This window comes from Symphodus melops (assembly GCF_947650265.1).
Source record: "Symphodus melops genome assembly, chromosome: 9".
In the NCBI taxonomy this organism is placed as follows: Eukaryota; Metazoa; Chordata; class Actinopteri; order Labriformes; family Labridae; genus Symphodus; species Symphodus melops.
This window is the reverse complement of record NC_136699.1, coordinates 8,325,311-8,353,269: the sequence shown is the minus strand read 5'-3', so window position 1 is coordinate 8,353,269 and position 27,959 is coordinate 8,325,311. Positions and strand designations below refer to the sequence as shown.

General features: G+C 40.6%; 1 protein-coding gene across 1 annotated transcript; it reads right to left on the bottom strand.

The window, feature by feature from the left end:
* LOC306829123 (ATP-binding cassette sub-family C member 5) lies at nt 1–27,285 on the bottom strand. Its single transcript, XM_079352002.1, has 29 exons — nt 26,931–27,285; nt 23,832–24,008; nt 23,212–23,367; nt 18,993–19,140; nt 17,820–18,053; nt 17,371–17,544; nt 16,740–16,887; nt 15,437–15,585; nt 14,346–14,453; nt 13,008–13,358; nt 12,846–12,917; nt 12,598–12,722; nt 12,423–12,495; nt 11,953–12,156; nt 11,680–11,805; nt 11,257–11,368; nt 10,944–11,128; nt 10,405–10,551; nt 8,860–8,989; nt 8,315–8,468; nt 6,829–6,957; nt 6,467–6,653; nt 5,772–5,861; nt 5,224–5,416; nt 4,963–5,122; nt 3,660–3,738; nt 3,447–3,560; nt 2,770–2,934; nt 1–1,235 (listed from the first exon to the last, which is right to left on the bottom strand). Coding segments are annotated over exons 1-29 (4,185 nt in total). The 5' UTR covers nt 26,933–27,285; the 3' UTR covers nt 1–1,142.
* Nucleotides 27,286–27,959: the final 674 nt, after the last annotated feature.

Here is a 27,959-nt window from a genome sequence, read left to right as displayed (position 1 = left end):
TTTAGAAAACAGTTTTATTGAAAACCAGACCCTTTATGACAAATTTAACATTTAAAAAAGAACATTGCAACATTCAAATCTCAAGTGTACAAAGGCAATCTTGAAAACATACATCAATGCAATAAAAAGATATTGCAAGATTCATGATTGTTCAGCACGTACTTGATTATAAGGCAGAAGTTTACAATCCCCAGCTTTTTAGAAAAAACAACAACATCTGAAGACACATCCTGATGTTTCTCATTGTTATCTTTGTTGCACATTATGTATTATGTTCCAAGGTTTTCAACCTTTACTGCAACTTTACATTTTGTTTATTGTCACAAGGATTACATTGCTGGTAAAAACATTACCCTCAGTGTAAAATGTGCAGATTTTAAACTCCAGCATTTGGATTAAGAGGAAACTTTAGCTCCCTCCAAAACACAGTAGCTGCATGCAGTCTAACAAACATGCTTGCATGGCTAACTCCATTAAATGTCCTGAAAGGTATATAGCTCTAGGCACATGTTGCATCAGCAATAATTTCCTGAAATTATTGCATTAAAACATTTAACTAGGTGCATTAAAATCCGAATGGTAAAACATATTAAGCTTGTTATCGACAGTACATTCTACAGTAGGAATGGTTAGTAGGTGATTAATTCAAATAAACTGAAAAATGTTGTGTCATGTGTCATATGTAAGCTATTACTAATTTTCTGCATCATGAAGTCTTAGTTATGAAAATAAAATCACACAAACTAACTCAGAGCAGCTGACCTCCGAAGTAAGAGGAAGCATCACTGTCACGTGTCCACATGAAATATAAAGTGCTATTGTCAGAGTCATTGCTCTGTTTCACCTGCAGCTAACTGCTTTGTCTCCAGGTGACAACTTCTGTGATACAGCGGTGAAGAGCAGGAGGCTGTATTGTTTCTGTTTGCATAGAATGGTTATATGTGCTGTTCAGAAATGTGGCCCCTTGTTCTTTGGTTTGGAAATGAACAGATTTTGTTAAACAGAGCAGCCTCTGTATATCTCAACACTTTCACACCATGGCAGGATTTATTTTCATGTTGTCTTTTTATGTTCAACTCAGGTGTGTCTCCTGGATTTTTGTGGTGTCAGCGCTCATATACAGAGTTCCTCTCCAGTTTCTTTTATCTGCTTTGGTTTTCTGAGGCATCGATCATGGCTCTGAATCTTGAATTTTCATCTGCCAGCAATGCAGCAGGACTGTCAAACTCCAAAATCTATGCAAACAAAAAAGGACAGAACAGTGATCAGTACCAGCATCTTTTTTAAAAATATGTAGATAAAACAGTACTGAAAAAAAGAGACTATAATCCCCCAACCCAACGTGGAACACAGAGTAGCACTCCTCTGAATGTAAAAAAATATATATTAACATTAGTAATAATAAAAAAAATACATTTTCCAATTGTATGAAGTGTAATAAGTCACTCAGGCACAGGGACACCTTGGCTCAGAGCACTAGCATCTTTAATCATAACCTGCTCATTCAGTGGAGGAGAGAAGGTTTCATTATTTCCTCTATCAATGTTATAACCTCACTAATTTTTCCTGCAGGCAGCTCATGAAAAGAATGTTGTTGTCTGGAAAACAACTTCCAGACAGTCTTGTTATGCTTTGGTGGATGTTACAATTTTCTGTAACCAATACTAACTGAAGGGTATTTTACACTCAGCGGTTGGTATTCAAAGCCTGTTACGTTTCAAATAATAAGTCTTATTTTGTAATTTCTGGAACATTGGTTGTCTTACAGCAATAATTCTGACATTTTGGTTGCTGGCATCTTCATGTTTTAAAGCTAGAGTGACCATGAATTGCTACATCTCTACCCTGATAGATAGAATGAACGTGTCAATCAAAAGAGAGAAGTGCAACATGTTGTATGAAAGTCTTCAATATGCTTAAATTCTCAAAATACGCTATGGATCAGCTGATGAAGAGGAAAAGTGAGCTAAAATCTCTCTACATTTATAGCCATTACTGTGCTGTCTCATCCTGTTAATCTTGTAAAATTTGCTGCTAAAATTTTTTTCAAACTGGAATGTAGTAATATCCAAATTCTGAAAATAGATTCATGACTTATGAGTTGACTCAAAAACTGCAGACCCAACGGCTGCTGGCTGAGGAAGACACGTGATAGTAGTGCTATTACAAAGTGGCTTACTGACAGCAGAGTAAAACGCTGAAAATGTCTTAGTATAGTGTGTACACATCCTCATTGTTTTTAGAATCACATTTTCTTCAATCAAACTAAACAATGGGATAAAACTAGCTTGTCTGAAGCAATGTTTTTTTTAAACCCTGCATGTAAGGCGTCCTTGGGTTTTTTGAAAGGTGCCCTCAAATAAAATGTATTATTATGATTATTATTATTATGGTGATGATGATGATGATTATTATTATGTACAACCTTGCTTCCAGTCCAGCATTCTGGCTGGTTTCTCAATAAAGGGGCTGAGCTGATCGACATCTTCTATGGCTAGTACACTTACAACTTAATCATAAAAGGTTTCATTAGAAGTTGTAAATTAGCACTTTTCACATTTTTGTCTGGATTGTCTTTTCAATAGATCACAGTACTTGATAAGTGCTTCATAAGACTTCACTTTAAGAAACTCCGATCTAACCCTTTAAGTTAAATGTTTACTGCCATGTCCAATCCATGACCTCAAAGGGACCACTTCACACAGTAAATTGTGTCAACTGGTTTGAATTATGAAATCACACATTCAGTCGTGGAGCCTGAATACACACCTGGCCGTTGTCCAGGACCATGACCCTACTGCACTTCATAACCGTGTTGAGACGATGGGCAATGATGAGGGTGGTGCAGCGACCAAACGCAGAGGAAATGGTCTCCTGAATGAGACGGTCAGTCTCAGTGTCGATGGCTGCAGTTGCCTCGTCCAAAATCAGAATCTAAGAAGAAGAATTAAAAATATTAACAAAAACGTGGAAGCAGTTGCGTGTCCAGTGCAATTTTGACAGTATCTGCATGACATCTGACCAACAGAAGGGTCGTCTTCCAAGGTGTGTTTGCCTCTGGTATAAAAAACAGCCTGTGTACTACTATCTCTGCAGCTGTTTTTAAAGCTGACTGGACATTATATTATCCAAAAAACTAAACCGCATCAGTGTCAGTTCTTGTTGGATCAAATATAAAATACAAAAAATTGTCAAAAATTAAATTAGAAAAAATACATATTCTGTGTGCTGTTCTTGCTGTAACTTTTTAGATGCCTTTCAGATGCACTCCACTAGGTGGCAGTGTTATCCCATGCAGAGACATGTACACCGACGGTGATAGGGACAGGTTCTAGTTCCCTTTAATGAAACTGAGTAGAGTTTCATACTTCAGCTGCTGTCATCACTCATATGCCGAACTTTTCTCCACATGTAAATGTGAACTCGTAGTATTATACAATCAGCACCTTGCTGTTTCGCAGCAGGGCTCTGGCCACACAGAGAAGCTGTCGTTCTCCCACTGAGAAGTTCTCCCCGTTCTCTGTCACCTCTGATTGGAGTGAATGAGGCAGCTGGCTGACCTGATGGGGGAATGAGAACACGTAACAGAGGTTATGTTCTGTCCGGGAAATGCATTATTAAAAAATATTCCAACTGTGTTCAACCATCTTGTCACTCACCATCTCTTTAATGTGTGTCTCCTCAAGAGCGTCCCAAATCTGGGAATCAGAGTAATGATCCCACGGGTCTAAATTACTCCTATTGGAAAGAAAAGACAATTGTTATACCTAGATTAAATTAATTACCTAGATTAAATGTTGTAACTGTCGTACATTAAGATTAGAGGTTCAGTATTGAGCTGCTGCTTGTCTCCCATATCTCTGCTGACCAGCATCAAGAAAGCAGCTGACGTCTTGATTCAAAACCTTAGCAGTGCTGCTGTGTCTTGTTCTCTTGTTTATCAAATTGAGTATATTTTTCATTGGATTTCTTCCTGCCTCGCAGCTTCTTTGTTTCTGTTAGATTTCCCTCTCGTATTGCTTCATATTTTCATTCATGCAGGGATGGCACATGTGGAAAAGTAGCTGTTAAAGCTTAAACCTCATTTAATTTTTTTTTGATACATGATGCGTTGAGTTCGTGCCCCACTGTTCAGACCACGTGATGCACAGATCAATGAAAATGGTATTACAGTTATGGAAAACACACAAGCTCCTGCTGAATCCCTCTGCAGAGCACCTTCTGTAGCTGGAAACTCATCCAAACTAATTCTGTTACTGAGCCCTTTTTTTAGTCCAAAAAAGGGAAGATGTAGACTCTTAAGGCATGCCTTGGTTGATTGTTTTGTCTGACTCACACAACATGCTTTACAGGAGCATCGAGTGACACACACATCTGTTTAAAAAAACATTTTCAACATTGTCAAAGGGCATTCGAGACAAAAAAGACTTTTCTATCGATTAAATCGCAGAAAGAGTTCTGTTTTGTGTTTGTAATGTTGATGTACTTTGTAAGGGGTGTAAAAAATACAGGTATTGAAATGGTGCAGATCGTTATAGCACAGCCTGATGTACTCAGATTATTAAAACCCCTGTTGAAAAAAAAGGTTTCAACAGTGGTTCATCCAACTGCTTGCTTTATTACTAGTAACATGGTAGCATGTGTGTGAAGAAAATTGAGGATATGATCCATTATTGAGATCCACAGAGGTGTGATATGCAGTGCTGTTAATAATACATAGTTCAAGTCAGGTCAAGCTGAATCGAAGAAATCATGTATATAAAATCTTTTTGATCTTTTGGCCTTTCAGAAAAACTTTCCGACATAACACTGGGGATTATCCATGAGATCAATTGTTTGAGGGAAAATAATCGGTTAAAGTGCAGGAGCAGGCTGATTCATTATCTCAGCTCTGCTTATTAAATCTTCAAATCTGGAAAATTTCAAAAGTACAGACATGAAAAAGATGATCTGTTGTTTTACCTGACTGTTCCAATGAAGAGCACTGGTTCCTGAGGAATGATGGCTAGCTTGCTCCGTAGGTCATTTAGGCCAATCTGTGCAATATTGGTTCCATCAATAGTTATAGAGCCTCCTGTCAGCTCCACCAGTCTGAACAGAGCTACACCCAGGGAGGACTTTCCTGCAAACAGAGAAGATAGCGCATAAGGACGTGTGTAAAAGGAGTGCAGAAGAATGCTGATGTTGCTGCAGATTACCGAACAGAAAAGGTCAGTTATTAACCTGATCCTGTGCGGCCCACAATGCCGATGGTCTCTTCAGGCAGAATGCTAAAGGACAGATTCTTAAGCACAAGCGGCAGATTATCACGATAACGCATGTCCACATCCTGGAAGGTGATCTTTCCCTGCTGAGGCCAAGAGGGGGCAGGAGCAGCTGCCTCAGGACTCTGTCGAGGCGCCTCTCTCTCCAGACTCTGAGATAAGAGAAGGGGATGGTATCAGATATTAATCTCTTAATCTCTGTAGAGGTGTAAGCCCCCTAACTGATTTGAAGTGATTTTCACTCTGTGAGCTTTTCTTTGCTCTTGAGACTGAACAGAAAAACTTAAGTCCATGAACCCTTCTAGCAGGTTGATGGCTGCCGTGTGAAACGAGTCCTGTCATGTGCTCTAGAGGGTGTAAAGACCTCACGCTGGGTTTCAATCTGCTCCCTGCTGTGTTAATCACACATATTCAATCACACAAATACAACGGAAGCACACATATATGGACATCTCTGTCCCACTCCATGATCAATATGTCTGCGATCAACATCATCCATGAACTTACCTTTATATAATGATTGATCCTTTCCACTGATGTAAAGCGAGCTTCAGTCTCGGTGAGGAGACGCACCGTGAACTGAAACAAGCCGGTCAGCTGGAGGTGAAAGACAAGCAGAGAGCGATAGAAGGTCAATAACTAATAGTCTGTATGAACCAGGAAACATTTGGCTTCGTCACAATTTTCTACCAACAGTGAGTGTTTAAAAATTCAAATAAAACCTCAGAATTTTTAAAAGAAGGAAACTAATTATCCTGCCTGCATGCATAAAACGTTTAAGAATCCTTTTTTAAATGTGAAGATGCAAAGAACGAGAAGAGCAAAGGTGGTGCTTGGGGAAAAGTATTGCAGCTAAAATGTGAGTTAGGAACATTTGAGTGAAGGCTCAAATGTTCAAATTCAAACAAAATAACATTGACCAAAATAACTTTAACCGCCAAAACCAGTTTATACTGGATCAAGTAAAGCTTTAGCAGCAAAAGTTCAAAGTGAATTGAAGTGAGGAAACTGGGCCTGTAAAATCATTTCTTAGTTTCATTTTTAAGAGTTAGAGGTTTATAACTTTACTTTTCACATATCATACCATGGAAAAGTTAACTCTTACAGGACAGTTCCCCAGTAGCTGAATCCATTTTCCCGAGGCCCTTTTAAAGGCTGCCGGTGTCTCAACACACACTGTGTTACAATATGTGTTTACAAACCTGCACTGCATACGATATGGCCAGGCCTGCGTAAGCTGGAGGTATCTGATTGTGCATGAAGACAATGAGGAGTGCTACAGCAGTGATAAGCGAGATGCTGATGAGGTCCAGGCGGACCGCCATCCAGCGCATTGCACAGCTGAAGAGGTAGTTTGGGGCCTGGTTTGTGTCGAGTAATTCCTGATATCTGAAAAAAGAGAGAGAAAAAACCTGTTTCAGCAAGAGATTAAATAAGAAGCCACGCAGGAGAGATGTTCGAGGCAAAGGGTTTGGTAGATTTAACAATATTGGAGTAAACTGCTAATACAACATGAGATAGGATGAAATTAAAGTTGAATCATCTCAGACTCTACAATGCTCACCTTTGGAGGAAGTCTTGCCCTCTTCCGTAGGCGTGGATTGTGGAGAGTCCCTGCAGACTGCTGGTGATGTGAGAGGTGAATGGCGATTGGCTGATATTCTCCAAGCGCTTCAGTTCCCGTATCAAAACCCTGAATAGAGATAGAGAGAGAGAGAGAGAGAGAGAGATGAGGTTTTACATTTAAAGCACCCCTTGAGAGTTTTTGATGAACATTGATGCCTCTTTATAACCTACAGAAGCAGACAGAACCATCAGCAACAAGACTGATTATTTCCAGATTGTCATCTTTAATGCCTGTAAGTGTTATCATTGTGCAGATGTCAGACAACATAATTAACCACGCTGAACAAAAAGCCTTTTTTTTTTACATTTTCCACAGTGAGTGAAACTCACTGTTCAGGACTAAATCATCGAATAGACAAGATGTACCACTTTGCCCAAAGGGGGGTGCCAAAATCAACACAAACCAAAAGTTACCACACATGCAGTTTTATGAGCATCCTCACACAAACAACCATACAACTGGCTGCCAGAGAGACACCAGACTCCCCAACCACGAGGCAGTGTGTGTGTGTGTGTGTGTGTGTGTGTGTGTGTGTGTGTCTGAGAGAGAGCTTTATTGACAAGGGATGGAGTATCTTTCTACTTTTAGACACCAGACTGGAATAGATAGTGCCTGTGAATTACACGAGTCCCATGAATCATTTGGTTTTGTCATAAAAAACGCAGAAGAAAGCAAGTCAGAGAGAACATGACACTTCCTCGCTGCAGGGCTGTGATCCAGACAAACATGTTTATGCCCTTGGCATTTCATTTGAGGCTTTAATAAAGGTGGCTTTAGAAGCTAGCATTTTCAATGGGAGATGCAGTTTGATGTAACTTGCATTACATATTCTGGGATGTCATGTCTTTAAAAGATGCAGTTTTTAAATCTTTAAAAAGTGTTACCAAGGGTGATCACTCCAGATGAGTGCCATCTTTCCTTTGGTATTTTGAAGTGTGTACTTCAACATTAATTCCCCTTGAATTGCATCTAAATCAAGATCCCCTTCCAAGATAAATAAAAATACTTCTTAATTAAATGGATCCCTCCAGAGACAAACATGCTTTAGATGTGATTAAAGGCATCCAAAATTGAAGTTTATGTAGGAATATGAATGAAGTGGTGCAGACCCACAAACAGAGAGGGGAAATGATGTGTGACATGTGAGCAGAGAGACTGCTCTGCTGTGAACCTAAATAATTCCTTTAGTCCGCTGAAAGTTTCACCAGTCGTCAAATATGTTGTCAAATCACAATTATAAAATATATATATATATTTTTTTTTTAATTGTTAAATTGTTTGAACAGAATTTTTTCTGTTTTATCCATTTTTTTTTGTCATTTTTTGTCATTTTTCATGACAAACAGAATGTGAATTCACATTGTGGCTCTTTGCTAATGCGCAAAAAGTCAGTTCAAATCTGGAGGAGTGAAGACAGTCTGACCTTGAGACACGGTTGACGATGCAGAGGAAGGCTCCCAGAGGAACGATGGAGACGAGGAACCAGGGAAAGACGATGCCTACCATCCCCAAGCAAAACAGCACCAGGGTCAGGTTCTGCAGCAGCATTTCAGCTTGCATGGTGAGACGCACGTCAACTTTGGAGAGGAAAAACATTACATATCAGACACTGTGTGGGGATGGATGAATCTGTCTCTGTGAAGAAAATGTTCTCTTTGTGCCCTGTTAAGAGTTTTTTTTTTCTCTCGAAAGAGAGAAAGAGCCACAATGGAGTCTCCAAAAATAGTACTCCATAAAACAAAAAGCAACCATGCAGAAATAAAATAAACAGAAACCCACAAATCAACCTGACAAGCAAAGACACCAGTGAAGTGGATAACACAAAGCCACTCCCTCCGGAAAAAAAAACAACCCTCCATTTGAAAACACTCTGCTTCGTGGCACTACACCTTGTCAAACGCGATGACTTCACTGACTGAGAGCTCTCTTTGGGGGGAAGAATCCTAGTCAACACAAATCAAGCCTCACCCTCATCCATGTCCCTGGAGAAGCGGGTCAGGATGCGGCCCAGAGGTGTTGTATCAAAGAAGTGCATGGGGCTGAGCAGGATCCTGCGGAACAGCTTGTCGTGGAGCACGGAGGCAGCCTTCACGGTGCACTGTCAACACAAACAACAGCCGTGTTTGAACATAAGACCTGACACATGTAAACAAACAACTCGGAGAAACATACGGGGAGAGTCAGGCTTTGGATAAACAGAGTTGGGGGAATATTGTCTGTCAAAGGGCTCTGACTTCAGCAGAGAAGCGCACAGTGGATAAATCCAACGATGCTAAAATGACGCCGGCAGAGCTGAAAATGCTCCCTCGACATATGTTAAGCATGTGCACAGTTGTGGGTGGGTTTTTTTTCCGCACACAAGGCAAGCTGTCTAAACTTCATTTCATAATGAGTTTCTGGAAGGCTGACATAAAGGTCATGACCTAATGAGCAAGCGACATGTCTCCAATTGGACAAGAATTACATGTGGCAGCAGAGGACAAATTAATTATATTAATGGAATATTCAACACTCTCGGAAGATCTCCTCACAGCTAGAGGTTAAAAAAAGATTAGCCATCTTTGAAAAATTTGCAATTTCAAGTGGCACACATTAATGTGTGGACCTAAACTCTTGTCAGGATGGGTTAGCTTTAAAAAATAAGAGGAGCCGAAGGGGAAGTGACACAAACGCATGCATGCACACACACACACACACACACACACACACACACACACACACACACACACACACACACACACACACACACACACACACACACACACACACACACACACACACACACACACACACACACACACACACACACACACACACACACACACACACACAGTGGTTGTGCTGTGAGACATGGCTGGTGACAGATAAATGTATTTTGCCCACAGGCATCTGCAGTTATAGCACAGTAAGTAACCATCAGAGCATGAACAAATGACAATAAAGACATTAATGCAGGGTCACTGCTCAACTGTACAGCAATAAACTTTTCATATTTCTTATAAACACCATTACAATTTTGAAGAGGGGGTGCTACGATTAGTAAATGTGGGCAAAAGTAATAATCATACATGTTATTTGTAGAGCACGTGCTAGTGCTACAGAGTTTAAAAGAAGTTCAAAAGTCTCAAATCAGTGTAGTGTCCAGAGCTCAGTCTGCAGGATTCTATTAACACCACAGTTTTTTGACAGTTTTGTCTTCCATGGAGATTTTGTGACATCACAAAGTCGCTGACTTGTTCATATGTCCGAGGTGCAGACACACCCACACTCTGAGGGTTTTTAAAGGGACAGTACCTAAGATCGTCTGTGTCTGACAGAGGCTGAACTGGGGATTTTCCCAGACAACAGGGGGAGATAAATAATAATAATAAGAAAATCAACTTTACACAGTTACAAAGGGCTTCAGAGGACACCTGGACAAGCACACATACATACATACATACATTTGTGACTTGAGGGGACAGGGCAGGTGATAGAGAGTTGAGCTTTATTAGGTAAGTGGGGGTGGCTTACCTTCACAAACACCAGGCCTCTCATTGTCTTCAGCAGTAAAGCAACTCCCATTGATCCAATGTAAACAGCAGAATAATACTGAATGTGCGGGTTGAGTCTCATGCTGTTGCTCGCCATCGTTTCATTCACCAAGATTAATGATGTGTTCTGTGGGCAGATGGAGCAAACAAATTACAAAGACTGAAAGAAAAATTAAATCTTCACCCGGTGCTTAGGAACCTTGCCTCTAATAAAATTGAGAGAAGCACATGTTGGCATACAAAGTGCTCATGAAAGGCAGCCACCTTGATAATGTTTACTATTCCCCACACATTTTTCAGAAGCAGCCAGTGCCTGCTTTGCAGCACATCTGTTTCTTCGCTGCTCGTGCTTGTTTTTAATTAGCTTTACCGTGGTGCTGTTACTTTGTTAATTGTGCATATTCAAATTAATGCTCAGTCGGCTCCAACAAATCACTGAAGAACAGCAGCTATATTTCTCCTTAGGGCAAGCTTAAAATAACTGTCTATTTAATCAAAGAGGATCATCTCTTAACTCACCCCACTGCCCTGCTTGATCCAGTGACTCAGCCACCAGTTACTGAAGGCTATGCTGCCTGTGGTGGAGAGGAAGAGGAAGATGTTGACGATGAAGATTATTGGCCCTCCTGCTGCTTTGATGTAGGCGCCGTACACAGACCAGGCGACTGCACCTGAGCCTTTCTCTTCAGCTGTCATCAGTTGATCTGAATAGAAGATGCGAGGAAGGAGGAAGAAAGCAAAAAGGAAGTGACTTTTGAGCTTTTCTTATGGAAATAGAGTGTTTAGCATTCATTGTACATGTGGAGCACAAAAAAGTGTCAGATTCGCTCACTTCCTTTGTTGCTCTCCACTTTTGGTCCAACTATGGAGACATCAGCAGCACTGTCAGTCTTTTCTGCAACCACACTTTTCTGTTTGTTTTTTAAATTCTCTTTCACCAGATTCTAAGGGACAAAAGGGAGAGGAAGAGAAATATAAAGCATGCCAACGCCACAACTAACAGCAGCAGCAACAACACCCTGCAAGGCATTTCAACAGAGATATCTGTGACAGGGTCTTTAGCAGCCCACCAGTAAATCAATGTGTGAATAAATAATGAAAGGCCATGTATGCATTAACATTTCCCAGCTAGTGGGCCTTCCTATCTGGGCTTATGAATTATTCAGCCTGTAAAGCTCACTGTTATTGTGGGGAGAGGGCAAAGATGCCTCTGTCAAAAGAGCTGGCTTAGTGCCTGGTTCGCCCCCGGCCTTACCTCCTGTTGCATGCTGTTGAACAGGGTGGCATAGTCACGCTCTTTGGCCATTAGCTGAGCATGGGTGCCGCACTCGGAAATCTGCCCATCTTTCATCTGAACGACATGGTCACACTCAGAAAGATACTGAAAATTACAAACAACAAGAGGAGAAAAAGGAGTTACAGACCCTCAGACTCTCTACACTTTCATAAAGATAGGTCCAACTCTGTGAACTTTGGGAAATTATTCTACATGAAAATAAAAAGTAGAAAAAAATTCATTGACCCTTACCTGCAGTTGATGGGTAACAAATAGAATGGTTTTGCCTCTGGCAACACCTCTTATAGCTTTATGGAAGACATGGTAGCCCACACATGCATCAACAGCACTGAGAGGATCATCTAGGAGAAGTATGGGCCGTTTACTGTAAAGAGCACGAGCCAGGCTAACTCTCTGACGCTGCCCTCCACTTAGGTTGGCACCTCTCTCTCCAATCTAGAACGACACAGTAATATTGTACTGAACTGTAAACAATCAAATACACAAACTTAAAATACTTGTAATTCAGACTATTTTCATTGTTTTCCTCTCTGTTTCATGTTGGTGACATACATTAGTAAACATTTCATTTGATTAACAAAGACTGACCCAGGATTATGCCCTACAGAGCACACACAATAACACTTATGAACCCAGACATTACAACTTTATCGAAAAAGTTATTGTTTGCAACGAGACAAGAAAGTTATTTCCACAGGTACCTCAGTCATATCGCCATATGGAAGTTCTGCAAGATCTGGGAGAAGACAGCAGGCCTCCAACACAGCGTGATACCTGGTGAATAAAATGAGGAAACTGGTGATTAATCCAGCTCCATGCAATTTTGCTTAGTTGCTTGTGCTCCTCATGAAATCATTATGCAGCAGTGGCTCTTACCTGTCTCGGTTGTACTCATTTCCAAATAGTATGTTCTCCTTTAGTGAGTGATTAAGGATCCAGGCTTGTTGTGAGACATAAGCAAAGCCGCCACTGGCTGCTACGTTTCCTTCTAATAGGGTCATCTGCAGAATAAAAACAGATGGTTGGAGACAGTTGCTTTTGAATCAGAGGTTTCTGCTTTTCTTTGTTTGAGAAGAAAAAGGGTTAAAACATATTCTTGTCTGTGCTGCATAGTAAGATCTCACCTGTCCCAGTAGAGCTGACAGAAGAGAGCTTTTTCCACTACCCACACCTCCACAGATGCCGACCAGTGAACCCTATAAAGAAAACAGTGGTATTGTGATTCATAGTACATGAATTAGGCAATATTTCTTTGCACCATTTAATGCGTGAGTTTTTGTTGTTACCGTCTTGATGCGCAGGTCAATGCGGTGCAAGATCTTATGCAATGGCGGTCGTATGCTTTGAGTGGAGGAGATGGTGCTTTGTGGGCTCTCCTGCTCCATATTTGTGAGGAGACTTTGCGCGGTAGGACTTTCCTTGTTTTCTTTGCCGTCACCAGTGGAGATGTAAAGGCTGAGCTTCTCCCTGCGCAGCACACGCTTCATCCCTCTTCCCTTCTTGGGGGGCTGGTTGGGTTTTGCAGCCGGAGGTCGAGCCTTTTCCCAGGCTAGCGTTGCTTGCTGAAATTCCACTGCATTGCTCGGATCATCCATTTTGACCAATACCACCTCTCTGTCATCCATCATAAAGAGCCTCTGTGGAGACGGGTGAAATAACTGACTTAGTGCAACATTTTCATTCCACCACATTGTCGTGATCGAAATTGACCAACTTTCTAAAAATGTGAATTCTCTATAAAACTGACAGCTTGTTCTTTTCTTTTGCGAATGACTAAAAAACTCAGTGCTGTTGAAGTTGTGCTTTGACATGAGATGCTGGGATATGCTGCGGTCACATGTACTACATAAGGAAAAGAAGCACAGAGTACACTGAGCCTTTTGGTGCATCCTTGGCAGACGGGATTGCTTACTTAACCTGAGCTGACTCGGCGAAACCATCTCTCACTGGCATGTGACTTCAACCATGTTTGAGAAATACAATATGTTTATAATATCAGTATGTGGTTTGGGAAGGTCTGTTTGAATTAGCTGAGTAAACCTGCTTGACTGCTGGTTTATTGTAATTCCACAGTCTGTTCCTGACCTTTAACTATGTGAATGATGATGAGTGCACATACACACAGAGAGAACTTACAGAGACATTTAGACTGACACTTGAGAAACAATGTTAGACCATCATTGTATCTAAAACAATACTTGTCTATCAAATAGAATGTAAAGCTCATTACAGTACAGGTGTACTATTTATCTATATGGGGCTTGGTTGTCTCCATACAACTAAAGTTTTATGATGTCTGAAAGTAGTATGGTCTGGCCAGACTGGGAGCAATATTATCATTTACATGATTTATGTGGATTTGTAATCATGAGCTTTTGATTTGTGGGATGTAATTTTACTCTAAAGAAATAGCTTCAAGTAATGCAAGCAGATTATAATGATGGCTACAAATTAAACAAAACAATATTGAAGGGAAAATGTAAGAAAAGTGTTACTGATTCGTACACACATAAACAGTTTTAATTCTGTGCACATTAAAATGCAGAGGTGACACATCATGGAAATTTGAAAATCTGTCTCGGTTCTGTGACGGTGTGGTTGAGAGATTTTTCAGTGTTTCTCACCTGAAATCGTTTGACTGCGACAGCTCCCTCAGATAACGATCTCACAGCCAGGGGTGTGACTTTCAAGGCAAAGGTCATGGAGTTGAAAACTGCAACCACGGTGAAAGCCTGAGGTAAAATGTGCAGAAATGTAAATGTCATCTTACCTGTGGCTAGAACTCACAAAATACACGCAAAATAAATACATGCTCATAAGAGACTTCAAACTACAAACAGAGTCAAATCAAATGTCCCTGAGCAAAAATCACAGTTTTGTTATAAAACTGTTTTGAGAGCATCGTCAGTGCTGGGTATTGTATGTTAATGTCTCTGCTGGTCACTTTCACGTATTTTGGGAATGCCCTCATAGTACTATTACTGGATTAAATAAAACAATCAGCTCAGAGCTCAAATTATTTATGATCAAATATGTTGAAGAAATTAACCCACCAGGTTGATAAAGTGGGACAGATTTTTCTGAAAGCAATGAGCAAAAAAAAAGAAGTCTAAATTAGGTTTCAAAAATAGTCAAAAAGCCTTCTTAAAAAGAAGGCTTTAGGATATCTAAGGCATGGATAAACTGCCACCAAAAGGATGAGGAATATTGGAAGAACTTGAAACTTGAAGTTTTTGTTTTCCATGGATTTAGTTTTCGGAAAACGTTGCCTCCTCCTCCTATGAACAATCTTAAACTAAGGATGTCAACATTTTGGATGCATTGATGCTTTTTGATACCATGCGTCTTAAAACAATATAGTCTGATGTTTTAGTGATTGATAGTACTGAGAAGTACCTCAACTTTGAACTAGTTACTCTTACACCCAACTGTAAAGACATTGTTCTTTCTTTTTTCTTTTTCTCTTCTCATATTGACATTTGTCAAGAATTTTACCCTCATAACGATGACTATGTCTAACTTCTTTCCTGTATTGTTTATTAAAAAAATAAAAATAAATAAATTATCCTGTATTGCATGCGTTGAATAGATAAAAATAGGAGATGTACAATTTATAGAACTTCTGTAGAGTTCAACTAAAGCGATCTAACGTGTTTGAAGTGAATACAGATGCAAAATTGAACTTGGTGAATACAGGTTTCACATATTCAAATACCTCAGCTGCAGTAAGGTCATAACCTAAAGCCATATGCAGGGTGAAAGTGCATGCGCTTGCTATCACGACGATGATGGGAGCCACGCCCACTGTGAGGCTCTGGACGATCCCAGCTCTCTCCAATATCCCCCTCTCCTCTGATCTCACCTCTGTGAAGGAGATAACACGGAGAGAAATGGGCAGATGACTAAAAAGGAAAAGGCGTGCTGACAGTGAAAGAAACTAAAGTCTGGGTTCCTCCAGTGAACACCCAATCAACAACAGTGTAAGAGTCAGTAACCAACCCACAGAGGGTGGACAAAAATAGATACCGGAGGGAGCACAAGGGGCCCCACATCCATACATGGTACGAAAGAGGCTTCAGAACCTGCTGAACCTTGATAGCTGTCCAAGTGTCATGCCCAAATTATCGCCCCCCTTTCTGTACATTTCTATCTCTTGAATGCACACCATAGCTGCTTTGTTCACTCTGTTCATTGGGTGCAAATACTGGAACTAAAAGGCTTGTGCATCTTTAATTCAGCCCCGGCAGCAATGTGTTTGGAATAAAAGGACTCCCTCCTCCTTGTACATGTTACTCTCCATGGGACTTTTCCTCTGTATGGTATGTTTGTTTGCTCCTGGATTACAAAGCTTAAGTTGCATGCTATAGGGCAAGAAAAACCTGTCATCATCAATTAAACAACAACAGTAAATTAAAGGGGAAAGACACTGTAACTCTCAGGACGCGGCCAGTGAGTTGAATGTTATTTAATTGTCCTTATAAAAGGTAATCAAAGGGCAGCAGTGAGAACGAGCCCTGCCTTGCTAATTTGAAGCATGATTGAGGGGGAAAATGATCCTTATCCACAACCTACAGATAGGCCCTCATGAGAAAAAGCCATCACTAATTCATGGATAAGCAGAGCAGCCTTGACAGGCATTCGAGGTATCATAATGCCCTAAACACCTGGCGAATTAACCTTGAAGCCAAAGGATTCATTGGTCCTGATTACACGATGGTACAGGGAAATACTTTAACAGAGCAAGCTAATGAAAATGGGTTTTAGGGTCAGGGTTATCTAGCCAGTTTACGAAGAGGAGAAGTCTAACTTAAGGTGATAAGCTGACCAATTCGGAGCTAATTTGCAACAATGACAGGATTTTAAATGAAGTGACCCTTCATGCTGTTTGAGCTGGACATTAAAAGATGAAAAAAATTATTAAATTGCATAAAATAAGTGTCTCACTAAAACTAGCCAGCCCTTGAAAACAAGCACAAAGTGAGCACTTTAATTGTACAAGTTACTTTGCTGCCACTCACTGTGAATATTCTGGGCAAAGGCATCTTCCCAACAATACATCTTGATGAACTTTATGCAGCCCAAGATCTCGTTCATCAGTCTCACGCGTCGATCAGTCACCACCACACACTTTTTGCGGAAATATGCTGTCAATCTCGAGGCAAGCATCTGACCAGACGGGAGGACGGAGAGGAAATGATGACAAGAGAAATAAGTGGCAGGGAAGGAAATGAAAGCAGACACAATCACATTAGCTTTGCTGCAGAGCTGTCTGGGGGAGCTGAGTGATAAATGCCTCTCACATCAACAGCAGGGTTTCTGACTGTCAGGCTCCAACATGGACTGAGTGCAATTTGAAAATAACAGCTTCAAAGCTGACAGGAGATTGATGGACGAAGAGTTTTGATGCTTTTAAAAAAGTGCTGAATGTGTTTGTTCCAAGTTTCTAAAGTGATGCAGTGTAATATCTTCGTCTAACTACATTTTTAAAAAATTAAATTAAGCCAAGAAAACAATGACTCAACAATAAAGGAACATCTCCAGTTGTCAACTTTAGTGGCAATCATTCCTTGGAATAAGACTATAATTAAATTATGAATTGTTGTTGAAATTTTCTTTATCTCACAAACAATTACAGTTATGAAGACGTACCATGACAGGGTAGAAGAGGATAAAAACGGCCGACCCTATTAGAGCCGCGGGGCCCAGGAAGTATGCAGTGTAGGACAGACCCAGTATCCCCACCAGGGGCCCCCCAGCCAGCAGGCAGCCCACTGATACCGCTTCATGCAGCCGCTGGCCATCACTGGAGCAGATGTTGATCAGCTGGAAAGAGAAAGAGGGATTTGGATTAAAAATCAAGGAAGCAGACATACTGAGACCTCACTATAACAGCAACTGATAGTTGTCCTTGTGCCTCATGTTTACTTGTTGGACAATAATTCTTCTTAGTCTGTGTCAGGACTTGTCTAACAGCCTCTTTCCCATCAGGCATTGGGATTGGTCGATATCTCAGCATCTCATGCATCTTCATAAGGTGAACTGCGGCAAAGGACGTTTAGTTAATTTAGGGTTAAGTCCCTAATTGGGTTTCATATTACCTCTCCTGGACCGATTTCTTTGGTGCTGCGTAGGCGGAGGATCTTATTGAAGGCGAAAGTGAGAGCTGCCCCTCGAAGGCGTGCAGCAGTGCGGTAGTTGACGGCCCACATGAGCGCCAGAGACCAGGAGCGCATCAACTCCATGAGGAAGATCCCGGCTACCAGAGACAGGCCGTACAGCACGTGGCTCTCTGAGCTCTGGGAATACTCCAGCAGAGCTCGCACCAGGAGAGCCTGAGGATGAGCAGGGAGAGAGGAGAGAGAGGAAGGAGAAAGGAAGTTAAGGAAAAACAGTGTGGGGATGGAAACAGGAACAAAACAGCTGCAGAGTAACACAAGCAGTAACATGGAGGAGGTAAAGTGTGACAGGAAAAAGAAGAAAGCAATCAGGGACTGAGGAAATATCAAACATCGAGATTAGTAGTGACAAGGGGGAGAAAAATACGACTTGAGGAAAAAACGGAAGAGAAGAAGAAGCAAATATGGACAACCACCAGATGAGAGATTATATGACAAAATAGACTCCGTGATACAGTACAGAGCGGTTAAACAGACAGGCATGATTGGGGTGACCTGAAAGACTTAAAACATTATGCTTTGAGTTAATGATGTAAAATAAGATCAACTAAAGACTGTACAGCACAGCTTTTCCAGTGAAAGTGCTCAATGTGAGACACGTGTCCTTGTGTAAGAACTTAATCCAGTTAATGCTATTAGTTTGGTTGGCAGCAAGTACACAGTCCACACATATGACAAGGAAACAAACAGCTCTAGAAACAATAACGATGACTCAGGAATATCATACACTGACGAATTTCAAATGTAGCAACCGTTTGATTTAAGGGGAAGATGAATAAAGTGCATTGGTCTATATGCAGTCTTTTGGAAGTTTAAAAACACAGCTCACGTCTCGAACAAAGTGGGGCTGGGTACAAACCAAATCATCTGCAGTATTAATTTGAGTTTTATGATCTAAAGCTTAGTAATCTCTGAATATGGATTCATTTCAATTTCCTGTGCCTTGACACCAGCGTGAAACTGGATAAAGAGATTTTCTGAGAATACATGCAGACTTTGGACTCAAAAACCAGCGGCCATGCTGAGAGGCCTATTAGGCAAATCAGCACAATTAGGATAATAATAGAGAAAGGGAAGGATTTAGACTGTACTCACCGGCCCAACGAAGCCTGCCACCATTGTTAGGAGCAGGGCAAAGATGGCCACCAACATGCGGGTTTGGCAGAACCTCCAGAAGACTCTTGTCAGCGATGCCCCTTCTTTCCCTCGTCTTTTGAGCTCATCATGCCACAGAGTTTCCAGCCTTGAGGCAGAAAATCAGAAGACAAATAATCAAAAGCAGTGTCTTCAAACATCACTATAGTTTCATTGAAAGTAATTTGCTGAATGACAAGCCTCAAAAGTTCCTCTGTTTTTTTCCCCAGCTTGCACCTCACCACTGTGAATGCTGTATGCAAAGTATAGTTTTAGTCCCAATCAAGAGTATGTAAAAGTTGACATTTCAGAAGGGCAAATCTGCCATGAGGCGAAACAAACGTGCATTATTATTCCTAAAACTGAAAAGCTGCACATTGAATTAATCAGCCTACCAAATGGCACAATGGGGGATATATATATGCAGCTTGGCAGGAAATCATGGCAGCTGAACAACACAAGAGAAAAAAATGAGGTAGTTTGGCTGATAATATTGTAAAGGTGACCTTCAATATATGTACATCATGAGTGATGTATTACATAATTAGACCACGAAAGATATTACATTAGATGTATGAAGAGGTGCTAATGCCCTTTATTGGTGTCTAAAGCCCATGAAAGATAGTCAAATATCATGTTGGCTGGATGTATCAATGCTAATGACTGTATAATGCAGCAGAAGAGCAGCTGCAGAGAGTCATTTACGTCCTAACGACTTTATTAAAAACGTATCAGCGAGGACAGACAGAACATTAAACCAATTACACTCTTACACTGACTGATTATTACTTCTGAAAGTCAAATGGTTTTCAATCTTAGAAAGCATAATCACGTGCAACCTAAAAACAGGACAGAGCACTTGATGGGATACTGGCAATGAGACTTCAATGCAACTATTGCATTTGTATTGTTCTAATTCAACAGGCCAAACTAACATGTTTGAACACAATACGTAAAGAGATTTATCTTCTCCTAAAGCATCTCAGTAATAGTTAATAATGATAATATAATTGCTTCCAAGCTTCTGTTTATTTATAGCTCCTATAAATCACATTACAGACCCTTTTCAAGACTATAAAAATCCTTGATCCAATAGCAGATCTCTGGATGTGTGTGTGGTCACAAACATTAATCAAAACAAAAGCACCCAGGAAGCAGTGTGGGATCGAAGGAGAAATAATTTGGCTTTTAAACACAGCTGAAATGTTCCTACCAGCTGTCATTTAAGTTTGCCAAATGGCAAGCGAAGCTGAGGTTTTTCCAAAGTGTGTTGGCCGGGGCTTCGCATTCAAGTTTCGCACCTCACTGAGCACCAACAAGTGTCAACTCTCCCAGGGTGCTTTTCGCATTCCCCCCCTTACACCGTTATCTCTGCTTTGCATGCTGGTTGCATAACTGTTCTTGCTATGTAAACACATAATAAGGACCTCCCGTCTCCGGACACTATACAGCTCTCATGCACAGCATTGGCCCACCCGTGCCAAGGTAATAGCTTTGTGCCTCTATGCTGCTTCCCCTCAGTGTGCTATTTAGCACACAAAAAGCAGAAGCTCTAAACCATCAGGCCCTGAGCCAGAGCTTTTACAAAGAACAGTTTTGTTGCAACATGCACAGTTTTCACAAGTTAAAAGTAACCTTCCTCAAATAATGACCCTCCTCTTAATTGCAGAGTCATTGTGCCATGAGTTGACAGCATGTGAGCAATGGGAATAGGATTGGTTTTCTTTGTCAGCACATGGTACGAGCTAAATACCCTCTCACATCCTTATTATGAGTCGTGTTCATTCAAAGACTTCTCAAGCTGTGTTTGGCAGGAAGCAATGACTTTTAACTCACAGTCAATCTGTTGCAGCCTGACTCAAGTCAATGACAGCTAATGAGTGTGACAGGAGACACAGTGTATCCCAGGTAGAGGAGTTAATGACATAACCACCCAAGTCAGGCACTAACTCTCACTGTAATCTCTAATCCATGCTATTCTTAGCAGCCTCCCATCCAGGCACAATGTTCCTGCGTCGTTAAAGAGAGACGGGATGTTCATCAATGAAGTCACACCGCACAGACACAGCACACATGGTATGGAAACACTAAACCCTGCAAGGTTTCTAACAAAGCAGGGAATGACAGCAGCTGGTTTTCTTATTGTCTGCACAAATTACATAGTTTACATATTAAACAATACTACATGTCTGTTGGGGACTGGGCCCATCAGAGCATCAACCTTCATAGAGGCAAATGAGGTGGTGAACAAACGCATCTTGCATGTATACTGCAAAGCAAAACAAAAAGAAAGAAAGAAAGGTTTCACAGTTCAAAAAAGAAAAGAGTTCTAGTGAGCCCTCAGTGTGAGAGTGTCCAGATCAGTTCACCTGAGCTCATCCTAAAACAACAAGCTCCACTGGCTGCCTGAAACACAAAACATGACTTTTTTCACCTTGTTGGATCATTCTGTGTTTCGTCAGATCTGTTCACATGAACAACAGTATTTTCTTCATAGGACAACACGTTCATCATATCAAGTGGAAAAGTATGACGCAGAATAAATCCTCTGTTTCCATTTCCTCAAAGGGATAATAAACGGTCTTTCTCCGATTACACTTGGTGAAAAATCTTGAAAAGAATATGTCACAAACAGAAACCTGTATGCATTTTTCAGCAGACACTTCATAACACAGGCGTGAGTTTTCAGGAATCATTACTCATCAGGAAGAAATACTGACTGAAGACAGTTGCTATGTGCGTTTAAGTATGGACTAGAAAATCTATAATGAAGTGTAAGAGACCATCTTCATGGTGATGAAGAGTCATGTCACTTACGATAAAGGTGTGGCTTCATGGTGTGATAAAAAAAAGGGTGCAATATATTTGTCTATATCGTCCAGTAATAATTTGCATCAGGCTCCAGACTGTAGAACTTGTTTGTCTAACTTGTTCGTTTTGTTGGTCGAAAAAAAAGAACAGAGTATTTCAGCAGAGTAATCCTTTGAAATACAACAACATGCAGTTTTTTGTTTTCCACTGTAAACCGGATCTTAAACTGAAAAGCAATCAGTCAAACAGTGAATGAACACTAGAGACATTGTTTCGTTCATTTTGTTTTCTACAATGGCGGCGAGAACAACACACGGACCTGCCAATGACTGTGCTGTTATTAGAACCCATAAAGACACTGCTGAGATCAAGATCTACAAAACCCAAGTTTCTGAACTAAAGAGAACAATGTAAACAGATGGAAAGGTGGACTTAAGTCAAAAGTCACAGTTTCTACAGTCGGTCTGAAATCACACAATTATCCTGTATAGCCACAATAACACAACAGAGTTCTCTCTTGTAACAAAGCCCAGAGACTGAGACACAGAGACTGGCACTGAACCCCCACCAGCTCAGAGGGCGCCTCCTGTGGGCTGCCGCTGCACTCTGACATCTCACCATTAATGCAATTAATGCATGTCCACAGGTCGTGTTTGTGCATGTGTGTGACTCAGGCCTCTGTGTGTGTGAGAAGCATGACTCTGCAATAACAGAGAGTGAACCAGAATTACCCCATGGGGATTAATAAAGTATATAAATAAATAAATGTAAAATGAAATTAAATAAATGTCATTCTCATCACACTGAAACCTCTTGAAGACTATTCTATTTGATGTGGTAGAGCAGGTTTGGGTCAAAAGGGGCATTTCAGCATATTTTAGCCCAATTAACTCAAAAAATCCCCCTCTGGTTTTCACACAGCTGCATGAACCTCTGACGGAAAAAAAACATATTAAACTAAATATGAAGCACTTAAAATGTTTTCAAAAGAAAATCCTCCCTATGCCCCATGTAGGGAGGCTAAGGAGGCAAGTCCAATCTGTCACTCATTCCCCACGACATTTCCAACTTTTAAGTTTCCTGTCTACATACAGTAAAGGCAAAAGCCACAGAAACACAAGATCCATTGAGCGTAATTGACCTGTTTAAACTCTACTGTAAACTATTGTATAGCTAATGGTTATATAACATGGAGTTATGAATTCAAAAGTGGCCTCTACAGGTTAGTTAGCTGAATGTTGGGGAAACAATGAAATGACTTTTGCCACAGGTCAAAAATGGTTTAAATGTCTGGTTTATACTGTGTTTTAGCTTCAAATATAATCTTTCCCAACACCACATCATTTGCTGTCATCAGCAGTTAGCTCACCTTTGGCAGTTGATTTCAGAAGCTTCGTGGCAAGACAGTCCCCAAACATCATCTATAGACAAGCTGGACGCCTTGTAGGCTTTCAGTGCCAGCGGAGAGAGCCAGTGCAGAGTCATAAATGAGAAGAGGCCGGCATTATCGACTGGGTGCTGGTACCTAGAATAGAGGATAAGACGTGAAAATGGGTGAGATGTCTGCAAGTGTGGGCATACACAGAGGTGCGGTATGGCTCGGGGGGGAGACCACTAGGACAGACGAAGGAAGAAATGCCGCCTCTGCTAGAGTTGATGAAAGATGAATGATGCCTGCAATGTTTGAACAGTAATTTGCACGCTCTGAACAGAAATCTGACAGAGCAGCGAAGTGGAAAAAAAAAAGTTCAGGGGCAGTTGATCAGACGGCGTATGTTCAAACACAGAGCTGTCTGTCGCTGGGGAATGATTTCCCACCCCTTATCGGAGCCTCCTGCTAGTCTCATGCGCTCAGCAAACACAAAACATTTTGAAGAATATGTGCTATAATTGGTATCTTCCTGTCGATTTGCCAGCTTAAAACTGTCTGTATATGTCTGCCTTTATCTGGCTCATAATAAGAGAGACTTAAAATACAGTCTTGTTTACTTGTGTGTTATCCTGAAGGGCTTAAGAAGTTGCAGGCTTTTCCGGTAGCGGCCTCTTCTCTTTGGCCCCCTCTCCCCTGATTCCTCTTCCTCGATCTCTGGAAGGGGTTGTGGGGAAGACAGAGGCAGGCCCTCCACACGCCCGGCTGCTTCCAAGGCATCAGGAAACATGGCAGACCTTGAAAGAGGGGAAGAAAGCGCAGCATTAATTAATAAGTCACAAATCACAGGTTTAAATATATGACACAAAGAAATGCGTTTTAGAGATGATAAAAAACATGCATGTTTTAAAAAAGCTCAGAGAAAAAAAGAAAACAGCAGCAACACATGTTTTTTTTTTTGTTAATTTCTTATAGCGACTACAAAGTGTTCTTGATTATTCAAGCGTGAATGTGGTCCATAAACTTCTATAAAACTGAAAGAGATCACAATTTTCAGAGGGCTCAAAGTAATAAACCAACGCAACAATAAAAAGATTTTAATTTTAGGACGGTATGTGCCAAACAAAGGCTTAATAATTGAGAAGCCAGAAGTGGTAAAGACTTGAGCTAAATTCTCCGCAGGAAAAAAGGAAGAATAAAACCAATGACCTGCCGGTTTTATCTTCCTTCAACGCAGGGAACTATCAGAGAAGAGCCATGTTTTGCTGAATCACCCTCTGAGACGAGACTTGAGAAATCACCTTGTATCAGAGGTCATGGCCCCTCGCTGGCACACAACTAAAGTGCTTATCTATTTAAAGACGACCTGCCAGCAGCCCAGAGAGCTCTGGTGCAGACATCTGAGCTGCCTGTGTGTCTCTGCATGGTCACTGATCCCTGCTACAGCAAAGCTTTGTGACAACAAGGTCGACCAGAACTCTTTGCAGAGTAGAGACTGACCTTCTAAAGAGTGCCGTCAATAATGAGTCAATACAGACAACACAGTCACACAGCAGAGGCACAAACATACAGTACTGCTAGAAGTTCATGGGCACAAACAAATTCCCATTTAGTGTTTAACGTCTCTAAATTTTTACTTCTTATTTATTGACTTTTCGTAATTTAGTGTGGACAACTGAGAAGACGCAAAATCAACATGGCATGTTCTCAATCGGTGTTCTTGGGAACACTTTGACCACAGCCTTGTGTGGCGCACTGGTCAATGTTTCCTTAAAAGAAAAAAGATACAAGAATAAATGTTTTCAACTTGAAATTGAAATTGTAGTTTTAGTCAAATCCTTCAAAGTTTTAGAAATTGTGTTTGTTTTTCCTGGGGTCAAATTGACCCCCAACAAAATCCTCTACATGTCACCCTTACAACAAAACGTTTCTCATTCCCGACGTTACAGATAACAAAAATATGTACTTAGAACTACATTAATATAAAACCATTAAAACACCAAAAAGTTATCTTTCTTCAATTTTAGGTCAGTCAGTGAGATTTTATGGTGATATCAAACATGAAGAACCTGACACAAAAATGTTACCAACAATCTTAATTATGATCCCTTTCTGGAGGTTTACATTGCTGGGGTGAAATTGAGGATAAAAGGTGTTAGTAAATGTGTAGGTAACAGGTGGGTTAATATAACAACATGATAGGAGCCAAATGCTGACTTTAAAAAAGAAAGCATGAAAAGAGGTTTTGTGCTCCTTCTGCAGCTCTGCCCGTGTCATGTGAAGTTTGTCATATGACTGTGAATTTACCAACTGCAAACCATGCATCGCACAGCTGAACTTATATTCCTGCATTGCAAGACCTGCTTAGGTTAAATAGGCTACAATGCAATGTTAAACTGATAAGAAGGGCTGAAAATAACATGCTGGGCATATTTGTTGTTGTTCAAAAACTGCAAGAAAACACACAGCTGGTCATTATACTGTATTAGGTAGCTTGTGAGGAGTCAACATAGGGATTATTTGGGATTCTGAATCCATTTCAAACATTTCTTTAGCAAAAAATCTACTCCTTGGTGGATCAATGATCACGCCCACTTTTAAAATCAAAATATAAAGCTTCTTGTTTGCTTCTTTGCCACACTGGCTGCATATGAAATTCAACTAATATATGTATGTTTTTTCACAATAATGGGTAAAATATGCATTTTTAGGACTACTTTAAGGACAATAGAGTGTGGAGAAGACTCCTAATACAATGTGGTGCAGTATAGTTTTTAACTAGTATTCAAGCTATTAAAATCAACATATAAAGCTACTGTAAATTTACAGGTGAAAGTGGGTGGGCATTTGTCCACTGAGGAGTGGATTTCTGCAAAACAAATGTTTGAAATGGATCCTAGTTTGACTCCTCACAAGCTACTTAAAGCAGAGGTTAACATTTTCATTTGTTTTTACCAATAAGATTCCAGGTATCCCAACTTTGAGCCGCTCTCACAGATTTTCCGACAGAAGTTCCATTTAAATCTTTAAGCGTTAGAAGACACCTTTAAGAACACATTTGTGAAGAAACCTATTGGTAAGGATTTTATTCCCAGATGTTTGCAACATTACCTTAAATACTGCTGAGTTTTCTTGCAGTTTTAAACAAGTCAAGACATGCCCAGCAGGTTAAGCTTTAACCCTTCTTATAAAATAAAATGGTAGCCTATTTAACCCAAGAAACCTATTGGTAAGGAATTTATTCCCAGATCTATCAAATATGTATCTTTACTATTTTGAACTTTTACTTTTAACTGAGTTGAAAAACAGACACAGAAAACATAGATAAATACAAAGGCAGAACAGCTATAACCAAACTGTCACTTTTTTAAAAGTAAACTTTCCAAATGTTCTTTTCCAAATTGCAGCTGTTTATGTGTTTTGTTTATATGTTGGCTGGTTGTTTTCACAGAAAATTAAACATAGCATAACGCCTCTTTAAACACCTTTGAATACACACATTTGACAGATTTACATCATACCTACAGTATGTGAATTAATGAGCAAAGTAGTTTACAGCCCAACACACTAGCAGACCAGCTGTGTACTAATCATGACCACTATCATTTAACTAATGTTTACTGTGGTTGTACCTTTTAATACTAAACACCGTGTTGTCTGATATTCAGAGTGAGTAATGTGTTCGTGTAATGACTGACTTTCATTCATAATAAACTTACATTCAGCCGGCCTCAGAAGCAGTACAGCTCTCAAATGGTGTGTGTTTAAGAGCAGGAAATGCAGATGTCGATGCAGCTGACCATGTTGTCTTTATGTCTAACTTCTGTCATCAACCTGAACACGTTTCCCACAATCCCTCAGACACATCTCCTCGCGCCGCGGACCTGCTCTGAGATGAAAACATGAAGCAGCAGGAGACACGGTGAAGCTGACGTCCTCACGTGTACACCGTACGTGACGCTTCCTCCCCGGCAGTGTGTCTGAGAGGCTCCGGTTCGCCGTCACAGTCTATGTCACACCAACGAGACCCTACAGGGATAGGAATTCCCGTAATCACTCTGACGTCATAGCAGGTCCACCAACCGGAGACGGTGCTGAACGGTCACCGTAGTAACGGATACAGGAAACGAGGAAGTACACGTTCCAGACAGGGGCGTGTCCTAAGGTTACAGTAAACACACTATTTTTGTAGTAGTAATAAAAAAGATAAAAATACGTAATAACCCAATTTATTCACGTATCTGAGCACTTGTCAACATCGCCCTGTCATTTTACTGGGCCTGTGTATATATTAAAAAAATAATGATAACTTGTCAAGTCTGTTTTCCTCATTTAAACTGCCTAATTCTGTCTGTACATTGAGCTATAGGTCATGTAAACTGGGGGGAAGTGCTTGTGTAGGTTGTACACATGCCTTAGTCGTGAAGTTGATCTTTACTTTGACTTCTAAAGATTGGCCATAATACATTCTCGACCTCAAAAACCCAGCAGAAAGTCAAGATAAAGCTTGTCGTTTGTGCTTGTACTGTTGTGGTTCTTTTTTGATAACTGCTGAGACATTTAGTGGATTCAGATAAGAGTCAGTAAAGTCATGCTCATGAGAATCATGCATGATAAATGATGGAAGTTCACACTTTTGGAGTAAGTTAATATTCTATTAGCAATTGTTAAATCTATGAAACCTGAGACAGTTTTGCAGTTTGATGTTTGCAGGATAAATGTGCATCCATCTGTTCGACCTTTAAGTC

Excerpts from the sequence above, each read along its gene's own strand:
- LOC306829123 (XM_079352002.1), bottom strand. Across the intron at positions 12,157-12,422 it reads CATATGGCGATATGACTGAG|ATTGGAGAGAGAGGTGCCAA; the intron begins GTACCTGTGGAA and ends GTGTCGTTCTAG. Across the intron at positions 5,417-5,771 it reads GGATCAATCATTATATAAAG|AGTCTGGAGAGAGAGGCGCC; the intron begins GTAAGTTCATGG and ends CTCTTATCTCAG.